This window comes from Jaculus jaculus, chromosome 2, assembly GCF_020740685.1.
Source record: "Jaculus jaculus isolate mJacJac1 chromosome 2, mJacJac1.mat.Y.cur, whole genome shotgun sequence".
Classification (NCBI taxonomy): domain Eukaryota; kingdom Metazoa; phylum Chordata; class Mammalia; order Rodentia; family Dipodidae; genus Jaculus; species Jaculus jaculus.
In genome coordinates this window covers 51,221,441-51,234,174 of record NC_059103.1, presented here as the reverse complement: position 1 = coordinate 51,234,174, position 12,734 = coordinate 51,221,441, and the positions used below count along the sequence as shown (strand labels likewise).

General features: G+C 43.9%; 1 protein-coding gene across 2 annotated transcripts in view; it reads left to right on the top strand.

The window, feature by feature from the left end:
- Positions 1 to 3,787: 3,787 nt before the first annotated feature.
- Twsg1 (twisted gastrulation BMP signaling modulator 1) overlaps positions 3,788 to 12,734 on the top strand; it is a 46,028-nt gene continuing 37,081 nt past the window's right edge. The window contains exons 1-2 of one of the 2 annotated variants that reach the window (XM_045143957.1): positions 3,788 to 3,925; positions 6,104 to 6,259. In XM_045143957.1, the coding sequence (XP_044999892.1) occupies positions 6,140 to 6,259 (120 nt within the window). In that variant the 5' untranslated portion in view covers positions 3,788 to 3,925; positions 6,104 to 6,139. Of the gene's footprint in view, positions 3,926 to 4,210; positions 4,229 to 6,103; positions 6,260 to 12,734 lie in introns of those variants that run through there. The other variant, XM_045143958.1, reaches the window with a different exon arrangement.

The window sequence follows — 12,734 nt, the reverse complement described above, 5'->3', positions numbered from 1 at the left end:
TTTTTTGAGGTAGGATTTCACTCTATAGCCCATACTAAGCCTAATACTTGTGATCCTCCTGCCTCCGTCTTACTACTGATATTACAGATATTACAGATATATAATAGCAAGCTATAGGAACCTCTTACAGGAAGCAGTCTCTAAAGAATGGTATTAAAAAGGGTCTCATCATCAAGCTTCATCATCTTTCAGGTTTCCCCAGCCATGCATATATTACTTTTTCGATAAAATGTGTGTGTGTGCGGGGGGGGGGGAACCTAAAGTGGAAATAAATGAATATGTTAAATAAATAAATGTTTGCACCCACTTTGGTAGGCAACAGTGAGCTGTGAAAAATCTTGAATTGTGTGAAGAATTGGAGGCTTCTGAGAACATGTCTAAATATCTCAATAGCTCTTGATAGTCCTTTACAGATATTCTTTGCCAAAAGAACATTTGTTGGGGATGGAGAGATGGCTTAGTGGTTAAGGCATTTGTCTGCAAAGCCAAAGTACCCTGGTTCAATTCTCCAGGATCTACGTAAGCCAGATGCCCAAGGGGCACAAGTGTCTGGAGTTCGTTTGCAGTGGCTAGAGGCCCTGGCATGCCCATTCTCTCTCTGTCTCTTTCCTCTCTCTCTCTCTCTCTGATTGCAAATTTTTTTTTTTTTTTCAAAACAAGACCATTTGTTGCTCAGTAGATGGGCCTGAGTAGTTCCCCCCCTACCCCTGCCAGGCTTAGCTGGCAATCCTACAGCCTCTAGGTGCCTAGGTCTTGAAGTTGCTTGGCTTATTCACAACTCAAGTGCATTACAGAGGGAATTACAAAGGGTGTTGGTATTCAGAACTAAACAAGTCTAAAAATCCTCAATGATTTATATATTTCTTCTTGTTTAAAACCAGAAGAGTTGAGAGATTCATGAAGGTTATTTTTTGTGGCTTTATACTTATTTTTTTTAGGCTATTGAAGGTGAAAGCTTTGGTCAAGGTCATACTTTTTATTCATTTATTTATTTACATTTATTGGAGTGAGCTAGAGAGGGAAAGAAGCAGACAGACAAAGAGAGAAAGAGAGAGAGAGAAGGAGAGAGAGAGCCAGGGCCTCCAGCCATTTCAAACGAACTCCAGATGCATAGCCACCTTGTGCATTTTGTGCATGTGGGTCCTGGGGAATCAAACTGAGGTCTTTGGCTTTGCAGGAAAACACCTTAACTGCTAAGCCATCTCTCCAGTGTGCATTTTTGGTATTTCAAGGTAGAATCTCATTCTCTCCTAGGCTGACCTGGAACTTAATATTAAATCTCGGGCAGGCAACTCCAAGACATATGCTTCAGTGAGTTTTGTATATCTATAGGTGTAAGTTTACAGTTTTTTTTTTCTGTTTTAAAAATATTTAATTTTTTTTAATTTAAGAGAGAAAGAGACAGATAGAGAAAAAGAGAGAATAGGTACACCAGGGACTCTATCCACTGCATACGAACTCCAGACACATGTGCCCCCTTGTGCATCATCTGGTTTACATGGGTCCTGGGGACTCGAACCCAGGTCCTTTGTCTTCTTAGGGAAATGACATAACTGCTAAGCCATTTCCTCTGTTCCCATTTCTTTCTCTCTTTTTTTCCAGCCCAAGATTTTATTTATTATTTTTTTTATTAACAACTTTCATGATTATAAACAATATCCCATGGTAATGGCCTCCCTCCCACACTTTCCCCTTTGAAACTCCACTCTCCATCATATCCCCTCCTCCTCTTAATCAGCCTCTCTTTTATTTTGATGTCATGATCTTTTCCTTCTATTATGATGGTCTTGTGTAGGTAGTGTCAGGCACTGTGAGGTCATGGATATCCAGGCCATTTTGTGTCTGAAGGAGCACGTTGTAAGGAGTCCTACCATTCCTTTGGCTCTTATGTTTTTTTCTGCCACCTCTTCCGCAATAGACCCTGAGCCTTGGAAGGTGTGATAGAGATATTGTAGTGCTGAGCACTATACTTTTTATTTATTTATTAGAGAGAAAGAGGGAGGGAGAGAGAGAGAGGCCACAACAGGGCCTCTAGCCACTGCAAATGAACTTTAGACACATGTGCCACCATGTGCATTGGGCTTATGTGGGTCCTGGGAAATCGAACCTGGGCCCTTGGGCTTTGCAGACAAACGCTCTAACCACTAAGCAATCTCTCCAGCCCTTATACTTTTGATATCTTTGTGGTGATTGGCACAGTATGACAGGGAACAGAGAACAGAGGAAGAGAGAAAGCTTCTTCTTACAGGGCCTCCTATCGCCAATAGATCTTCTCTGACCCACAGGCAGGTTGAGAGGCTGAGAAACCACAACTCCTTTGATCCCAAATTTGTACAAGCATCTGACTTCATTTAAGTGTAAGAGTTCCAAAGACAAAGTGGCCAGGGTATTCATGACCTCACAGTGATATGGATTAGGAGCAAGGTAGCCTTTTTTTTTGCAGGTAGTCAGCTAGGGACTGGCCCCAAAAGGCCCTGGTGTACCTGAACTCTCTGTCTCTCTTTTCTCCATCTTTCTCTGCTTGCAAATAAATACAAATTTTAAAAAATAGTAAAATTTTAGCTGGATGTGGTGGCACGCGCCTTTAGTTCCAACATTCAGGAAGCAGAGGTAGGAGGATTGCCATGAGTTCAAGGCCACCCTGAGATTACAAAGTGAATTCCAGGTCAGCCTGAGCTAGAGTGAGACCCTACCTCAAAAATAAATAAAATAATATAAAAAATTTAAAGACCTATTTAATATTGGACACATCAACATGTCATGGATGATGGAAGAGGACAAAAATGCCTGATGACATCAAAATAGAAGAGAAACTAGTTGGAAAAAAGAGTGAATGCCATGGAAAGTGATGGGGACAAAGGAAGGTGATGGGAGGGATTATGATCAGCGTACATTGTGTATATACAGAAGGAGTTTATCAATAAATCGTTTTGGGCTGGAGAGATGGCTTAGCAGTTAGGGTGCTTCCCTGCAAAGCCCAACAACTCAGGTTTGATTCCCCAGGATCCACATAAGCCAGGTGCAGAAGGTGGCGCATGCGTCTGAAGTTCATTTGCAGCAGCTGGAGGCCCTGACACGCTCATTCTCTCCCTCTCTATCTCTATCTGTCTCTCTCATAAATAAATAAATTTTTTAAAAAAAAAAAACAGGGTAAACTGAATGTCCAAGTGAGCATCGCTCATCTCTCCAGTGCGGACTTCAGGTTAGTCCCCTTCCCAGGCCCAGCAACCTTGGAGGCCAGCAGGCACTGCTGCATCATCATATCAAGGCCAAGAGTAGTGTCAGCCGCTCAGAAGAACTTTGCAAAAGGGGCCTCTTCGCAGGGCTGCTGTGAGGACTATGGCAGCTGCTGATGGCAACAGCTGGAGAGAGACATGTTGGAGGCATGAGGAGAGAGAGGGAGATGCATGAGGCATGGGCGGGGGTGGGGGGGCGGGGAAGAGATGTGCTGGAAGCATGAGGAGAGAGAGAGAGAAAGAGAGAGAGAGAGAGAGAGAGAGAGAGAGGGAGGTGCTTGAGGCATGAGAAGAGAGAGTTATGAGGGGAGAGAAAGAGAGACTGCTTGAGGCATGAGGAGAGAGACTGCTTGAGGCATGAGGGGAGGGAGGCCGGAGGAGGGAGGGCAGGGGAGAGGCGCTGGAGGCACTGCAGCTGGCCGAGGCCAGGGAGCGCGCACCTGGGGGGCGTGGCCCGGGGGCGTGGCCTGGACGGGGGCCCGCGCTGGGCGTGGCCCGGCCGGCGGCCAGGTGGGAGGGAGCGGCCTGCGGTAGGCGCGCGCGGCCGGGCGTCCCGGGGCACTAGAGACGCCTCCCGACTGGAGCTGGCGGCGGGCGGGCCTGTCTTTTGCCGGCGGCTCGCTGGAGTTGCTTGGAGGACCCGGGGGACTCGGTCGGCCGCCGAGGCACTCGAAGGCGCCGCGGCCACGGTGAGTGAGCAGAGCGGGCCGGGGCGGCCGCCGTGTTCGGGCCTCCGTCGAGCCCGAGAAGCCTGGGCCCGGTGCTCGGAGAGGACGGAGCAGGACGCCGGGGGCGGCGGGGGGGGGGGTTGCGGGGCAGCATCCAGGCCCTGCATCCGGGTCTTCGGTAGCCTCTCGGCGCTCCCCCGCATCCTCTGCATCCTGCAACGAGAGGGAGGACCCCGGTTCGGCGTCACCCCCCGCCCATCCCGCCCGGGCCCTTCACCGCGCCGGGCTCTGTCAGCCATAGACAAAGGGACCATTTCTGCCCAGGTCTGCCAGCACCCCCTCCCCAGAGACCCCCAGGTGGCCTGGCTGAGGACTGGGGGAAATCTGCGTGGAAACCATTGATGCGTGATTATGCCTCAACTCCTTTATTTAAACGTGTTGAGAGCACTGACTGGTGTTTGCACCTGGTCTCTCAATGTTAATTTATTTTATTTTACTTTTTCCAGAAAGGTTTTGGGCGTGAGATGAATGTGTGAAACACCTGGGAAGATAACTGGGGAAGGCGGGGAGTGTGCAGTTTTTGGTGGTGGTGAGAGGAAAATGAGTTCTGGATCAGTCGGTTTTGAAATGCCTTTGATTTTCCACAGTATTTGTGTCCTGCTGACTCTTGACATCATCCTACTTGGTATTGTGGGGTTAAGTGAATGAGAAAAATGGGATGACTAACGGTTTGGGGGGAATGTTTTGTGTCCTCGGTAGAGATCGCCCGGACTTTGTGTTTTAAAACTGAGTCATACCACATACAGAGGCCTTGATTGAAGCCATCATCTTATTACTTTTCCTTGATTGTACTTTGTAATAATTAAAACTGTAATCAGTCAGGGTCTTGCTTCATAGCTGAGGGTGGCTTTGAGCTCAGGATTCTCTTGTTAGGCCTCTCAAACGCTGCAATTACAGGTGTGCCCGGCCATGCATGCCAGACTAGTATTTATTTTGATTGATTGTATTGGGAGTGTGTGTTTTTAACCTCATGAAACAAACGTTTAATCAAGTTGGCTGTTTAATCCTTAGGAGAATTTGTGCTGGTGTGTTGTCAGGCTGCCCCTTCCTCCCTCAGCCTTTCTTTTTCTTTTTTTTGAGGCAGGTCTTACTAGCCCAGGCTGACCTGGGACTCACTGTGTAGCCCATGCTGGCCTCCAACTAATTGCAATCTTCCTACCTCAGCTTCCTGAGTGCTTAAGGTAGATCAAAGGCATGAACCACCATGCCCAGCTCTTAATAATTGTCTTAATAATTCTGAAAAATTTACGGTTCTAACAGAATTAGAAGAATATCTTCATATTAACCCCACCATTCCTTTTTTTGTAAATATTTGTTTATTTGGGGGAGGGAGATAGAAAGGGACAGAAAGAATGGATGCACCAGGGCCCCTAGCTACTACAAATGAACTCCAGACACATGTGCCACCTTGTATATCTGGCTTACATGGGTACTGGGGAATCAAACCTGGGTCTTAAGGCTTCATAAGCAAGTGTCTTAACCACTAAGCTATTTCTCCAGTTCTCCCCCTTCATTACTTAATGCAATTAATAATTTACTACACTTTATTATTGGTTCAGTCAATTGAATGACTGTGGGTTCTGCACCTTTCTTTGAGCTACTTACTATATTGTGTTAAGAGACAAAGTGAGATAATCACTGAAATAATTTTCACTTACAAATTTGTTTTGATTCCAAGATTTAAAAAGTTGGGGCTCAGTTGTAGAGTGCTTCCCTTACATGCATGAAGAATTAGATTTAATCTTGGGGTGAGGAGAAGAGAAGGAGGATATTTTTGAAAAGTACATAAAAATAGCAGTATTAATAGTTCAGAAATAGGCTTAAAGTTAAATAATGAATACTGCATCAAAAATTAAGATTTACTATTAGCAGCGCAATTGGTATGTCTTCAGGGTATTGTTGGTTTGCTTTAGACATGTCCATTATAGTTTTCATGGTTCCCGGTTCTAATCTTTCAAAGTGGTCATCCCTAGCTTAATGTTTGAATAAGGAATTATTCATTGAGAATATTCTTTAAGTGCTCCCTCAAAGTTTTTGACACAGTGAATCTTGATTTCTTGGAGTTCATGTTTATATTTGTTCTAACCCTACTACTTGCTTTTGAACTAAAGAAGTTTCTCTTTCTTTTCTTTATTTTAGCTTCCTGGGATTACTGAGTGGCTCCCTTGAAAAATCATGAAGTCACACTATACTCTGCTTACTTTAGCTTTTCTGATGTTCCTGATGTGTCTTCCTGTATCACTCAGCTGTAACAAAGCCCTTTGTGCTAGTGATGTGAGCAAATGCCTCATTCAGGTAGGCTTAAGGGTTCATTTATTAGTATTAAAATATATTATGGAACTCATCAATCCTATAGAGATACAAAAAGCTAATGTGTAATCTTGTCTAAGGCCATTAGGTGAGGCCTGAGGTGCTAAACTATGATGCATTTTGGAATTTAACCCTTAAAGTTCTTATGTATACAGCCAAGGTTGGATTCAAGAACTTTATTACTGAGTATACCACCCTGCTGGATAAGCATAACAAGGTGATGAGCACCCGGTTGTGTTTTTTCAAGTGTTTGTTTATGAGCAGAGAGATTGGGAGAGAGAGTATGGGTGTGCCATAGCCTCTTGCCACTGCAAACAAACTCCAGATGTATGTACCACTTGGTGTATCTGGTTTTAAGTGGGTGCTGTGGAACCAGGGCTGGCAGGTTTTGCAAGCAAGTGTCTTTAACTGCTGAGCCATCTCCCATCCCCATGAACATTGTTTTATATAATTTAGCTTATATAGCCAAGAGTTTTTTTTTCCCCCAAGGTAGGGTCTCACTCTAGCCCAGGTTGACCTGGAATTCACTATGTAGTTTCAGAGTGGCCTCAAATGCATGGTGATCCTCCTACTTCTGCCTCCCAAGTGCTGGGATTAAAGGCATACACCACCATGCCTAGCTTTTTTTTTTTAAACTTTTAAAAAATATATTTATTTATTGTTTATTTATTTGAGAGAAAAAGAGAAAGAGGCAGATAGACAAAGGCAGAGAGAGACAGGGAGGAGGGAGGGAGAGGGAGGAGGGAGGGAGAGAGAGGGAGGGAGAGGGAGGGAGGGAGAGGGAGGGAGGGAGGGAATGGGCATACCTGGGCCTTCAGTCTCTGCAAACTCCAGATGCATCTGGCTTACGTGGATCCTGGGGAATCGAACCTGGGTCCTTTGGCTTTGTAGGTAAGCACCTAAAGCACTAAGCCAACTCTCCAGCCCCCCTTTTTTGTTATTTATTTATTTATTTTTAACAACTTCCATGAATATAAAAAATACCCCATGGTAATACCCTTCCTCCCCCCACTTACCCCTTTGAAACTCCATTCTCCATCCTACCCCCTCCCCATCTCAATCAGTCTCTTTTACTTTTGATGCCATGATCTTTTCTACCTCTTATGCAGGTAGTGTCAGGCACTGTGAGGCCATGTATATCCAGGCCATTTTGTGTCTGGTGGGAGCATGTTGTATGGATTCCTGCCCGCCCTTTGGCTCTTACATTTTCTCCATCACCTCTTCCACATTAGACCCTGAGCCTTTGAAGGTGTGATAGAGATACTACAGTACTGAGCACTGTGGTCATTTCTTTCCATCACCATGATACAATACTTTGAGTCGTCACAAGGTCACTGCCATCTGAAAAGAGAAGATTCTCTACCAAAAGTGAGAGTAGCATTAATATAAGGGTGTGAACATTAACAGAAGTGTTTACTGGGCAGTTTGATAAGCATAGTATATACATTTAGCCAGATAGCAGCATACATTACACCCCTAGGGCTCATGACTACCTCTGATTTAAGTTTTCAGTATCAGATGTATTCCCTCCCATGGAGCGGGCCTCCAGTCCAATTAGAGGGCAGTTGCTTTCCCCCATAACAGACGTGCCACTATTGCACCTGTTGGCTCATTTGGCCTGATTGGCCAAATATAAGGCTTGCAGTGTCCACTGTTCAGTATCTTTACTGGTGATTTCTCTTTCTCCCATTGAATTGCATGCACAATGGTTTCTCAAGCTTTCTGTCAGCTGGTCTACATGGAGGAGGTTATCAGCTCAGATCCAGCAGGATTTCTCAGTGGTCTTGTAGCCCAAGTATGTGGAGTCTTCAGCAATAGGGTCTTACCATCTATTGCTGGTGGGAAACCAAGGGCCTTGGCAATGGCCTGTAATGTTTTGGGGGCATCAGGGATCTCCCTGGCCAGCAACTCACTGGAAGATATCCCATCCCTGGCACTGAAAATTTTCTAGCAACAATCTACGGCTCTTGAGTGTTCCATTATCCAAAAAAGTAGGATTACATATGATTTATTTATATCCTCTTAGATTTTGATTTGCTGTCCCTCCAACTTTCCTTTACTCAATCTCTTCCCTAGACCTCATTTTGGGCCTTTTCACCCCCATTAATCTATTCTTCTACTTTTAACTATTTATTTATGCACCGGAGAGATGGCTTGGCAGTTAAGGCATTTGCCTGCAAAGTCAGTGGACCTCGGTTCGATTTCCTAGGACTCCACATAAACCACATGCACAAGGTGGCGCATGTGTCTAGAGTTCATTTGCAGTGGCTGGAGACCCTGGCATGCCCATTCTCTCTCTCTGTGCTTCTTTCTCTATCAAATAAAATTATTTATTTGCTAGCAGAGAGAGCAAGAAGAGATAGACAAGACAGAAAGAATGGGCATGCCAGGGCTTCCACCACTGCAAATGGACTCTAGATGCATATGCTACTTTGTGTGTCTGGCTTTATATGGGTACTGTATAATCAAACCAGGTAGGCTTTGCAGGCAAGCACTTTAACCACTGAGCCATCTCTCCAGCCCCAACAAGAGGTTTTTTTAAAAAATATATTTATTGGGGACTGAAGAGATGGCTTAGCGGTTAAGCACTTGCCTTGAAGCCTAAGGACCCCGGTTCAAGACTTGATTCCCCAGGACCCACGTTAGCTAGATGCACAAGGGGGCGTACGCATCTGGAGTTCGTTTGCAGTGGCTGAGAAGCTCTAAGCTCTGGCGTGCCCACTCTCCCCTCTCCCTCTCTCTCTCTCGCTCTCTCTCTGCCTCTTTCTCTCTCTGTTGCTCTCAAATAAATAAATAAAAATAAACAACAAAAATAATTTAAAAATAAAAATTTATTTATTGGGCTGGAGAGATGGTTTAGTGGTTCAGCGCTTGCCTGTGAAGCCTAAGGACCCCAGTTCAAGGCTCGCTTCCTCAGGACCCACGTTAGCCAGGTGCACAAGGTGGCTTACATATCTGGAGTTCGTTTGCAGTGGCTGGAAGCCCTGGCGTGCCCATTCTCTCTCTCTCTCTCTCTGTCTGTGTCTCTCTCTCTCTGCCTCTTTCTCTCTCTGTCTGTTGCTCTCAAATAAATTATATATATATATGTCAGGATAGAGAGGGAGGGTGGAGAGAATGGGCATGTCAGAGCCTCCTGTCATTGCAAATGAATTCCAGATGCATGTGCATCTGGCTTTATATGGTTATTGGGGAATCAAACCCAGGCCGTTAGGCTTTATAAGCAAGCACCTTAACCACTAAGCCATCTGTCCAGTCCCCCAAGAGATTTTTCTTAATTTCATTTTTTTATTTTAAAAAAAATATATTTTTTTTATTTGCGAGGGAGAGAGAAAGACTGGACATGTCAGGGCCTCCAAGCACCGCAAACAAACTCCAGATGCACGCACCACCTTGTGCATCTGGCTTACGTGGGTCTGGGGAATCCTATGTCCTTTGGTTTATAGGAAAGAGCCTTAACCACCACTAAGTCATTTCTCCAGCCCCTTAAAATTTATTTTTATTTGTGTGTTGGTGTGCATGCCATGATAGCCATGTGGAAGTCCGAGAACAACTTTGAGATCTCTGTGTTCCACCTTCTTTGTGATAAAGTCTCTTGACACTATAAAGGAATTGTCAGACTGACTGCAAATGAATGTCAGACTAGCTGGCCCACAAGCTTTGGATTCACTTGGCTCTGTCTTCTGTTGTCATAGGTTCATTGGGACCACAGATACATATACCACTTTGCATCCAGTTTTATGTAGGTAATAGGAAATTGATTAACCAACCCTGGCCAGCAGGCTTTCCAAGCACACAACTTTAACATGTTAGCCTCCTAACCAAGAGTCCTAATGGCCATAGTTAGAAATAAGTTAAGTGAGGGCTGGAGAGATGGCTAAGCAATTAAGCGCTTGCCTGTGAAGCCTAAGGACCCCGGTTAGAGGCTCGATTGCCCAGGACCCACGTAAGCCAGATGCAGAAAGTGGCACATGCATCTGGAGTTTGTTCGCAGTGGCTGGAGGCCCTGGAGTGCCCATTCTCTCTCTCTTTCAAATACATAAATAAATAAATATTTTTTTAAAAAGTTAAGTGATAAGTTAATGTACAAATTGTGTTCTATGTATAATGTATTTTTTGTTTTGTTTTTCGAGGTAGGGTTTCACTCTAGCCCAGGCTGACCTGGAATTCACTAGGTAGTCTCAGGGTGGCCCTGAACTCATGGTGATCCTCTTACTTCTGCCTCTCAAGTGCTAGGATTAAAGGCGTGTTGCCACCAGCCCAACTTGTACAATGTATTATTAACAAATTATACCAAAAGTTAGCAATAAATGTTATCTTGTGAAACTTCTGAGGGGCTTGAATTTGGAAGCCATTTAGCGGGATGGCTCCAGTTTAGGGTCTTTCAGAAGGAGGCAGGCAAATTGTTGACAGGAATTGTAGAATCTGCTCCCAAGATTCTTGAAAATTATCTGTTTCAACCAAGGTAAATCTACTGATCACTATCATTTTTATGAGAAGAAAAGTACAAGTAAGTATAATTTGGCCGTGTTCATAGGGCTACTGAGTAGCTGTGGAAGTTCATCTATGTTTGACTCTAAAACCTGTGAGTGTTCCAGTGAATATACTGTTACTGCTCCCCATAAAGTTGTGGTAAGTGGTGGTAAATTTCCTATCTTCCATAACTTTGGGTGTCTGTCCTTGGTAGCCTCCCTTCTGGTTATTGGCTGTCAGCTAAGAAATTCAGTAACCACACATTCAGGTTGAGTACCCTTTGTGTAAAATGCTTTTGGAGTTTGTCAGCTTTTGAAGTATTTGCATATACATAATGAGATATCTTAGTAATAGGACCCAAATCTAAAGACAAAATTCCTTTGTTTCATATGTGCTTCATACATATTGAAAGCGATCTTATATATAATATTTTTGTTGTACTCATATCTTGAGGTCAGGTGTAGAGTTTTCCACTTGTCATATTGGCGCTTCGAAAGGTCTGAAGTTTTGAGCATTGCTGCTTTCACACTTGAGGAGTAGAACACCTCAGGCCATATTAGCCTTCTGTGTAAGGTATGAGTCAGCCAACATTGACTGTAATTCTCACCTGAGAATAATTACATGTATGTCTTAGAGTGATGACTATTTCTAGAGATCAGATGCAGTTGTGCTTATTCTTGATATTTTGTTCTTTCCCAATAATAACTGAAATTCTAGTTATCCCTATCTAATAATCTGATAACTTTTGCTTTGCCTTTCAAGCTCAAACATTTAACTAGAGAGCTTGTTGGTCGATTTTAACTTTTTTGTGTGCACATTTTCAAGTATGACTAGCAAGGAGGAAAACAAACCACCATCCATGTAACAGTTGCTGCAGGCCAGTCCTGAATACTATTTAATTCTAATCTGTATGTCTCACAGATCCTCTTTAATATGTAGCTATTAAACCCATTTAACAATTAAAATTCATAGCAATTCTTTAGTAAATCTCATTGCAGACATAGAAATTCCAACATGCATGTGTGGCTTCATTGTTCATTATTAAAAATAAGTTATATATCTTAAGATTTGGCATATGTGAGTAAGTGGAAATTCTTTTAATCCCAAGTTCTTTTCTTTCTTTCTTTTTTTTCCAAGGTAGGGTCTTGCTGTAGCTCAGGCTGACCTGGAATTCACTATGGAGTCTCAGGGTGGTCTCGAACTCTTGGAGATCCTCCTACTTCTGTCTTCTGAGTGCTGAGATTAAAGGTGTGCACCACCATGCCTGGCCCCCAAGTTATTTTCTTTTAAAAAAATTTTTTTTTTATTTATTTGAGAGTAACAGAGAATGGGAAAGAATGAGAATAAGAATGGGTGTGCCAGGGCTTCCAGCCACTGCAAACGAACTCCAGATGCATGCACCACCTTGTTCATCTGGTTTACGTGGGTCCTGGGAAATCAATCTAAGGTCTTCTGGTTTTACCACTAAGCCATCTCTCCAGCATACCCCCCCCCCAGTTCTTTTCTTAATTTTCCAAGATTGTAACCTCTATTAGTTCCAGTATTTAAAACTGATACTTCATTTAAAATGCTTTCATCAGGCCTGGGGAAATGACTTACTGGTTAAGGCGTTTGCCTGCAAATCCTTAAGAACCCCAGTTCAATTCCCTAGGACCCACATAAGCCAGATGCACAAGGGGGTGCATGCATCTGGAGTTTGTTTTCAGTGGCCCGAGGCCCTGATGTGCCCATTCTTTCTCTCCATTTGCCCCCCCCCAAACAAACAAATAAATAAATAAAATATTTTAAAATGCTTTCATTGCAGTCAGCTTTGCGTCTCTGGCAGAAAACACCCAACCAAGAGCAGCTTGTGGGAGGAAAGGATTTATTTTGGCTTACAGACTTGATGGGAAGCTCCATCATGGCTGGGGAAAACAATGGCAGGAATAGAGGGTGAACATCACCTCCTGGCCAACATTATTAGGTGGATAACAGCGCAAGAGAATAAGCC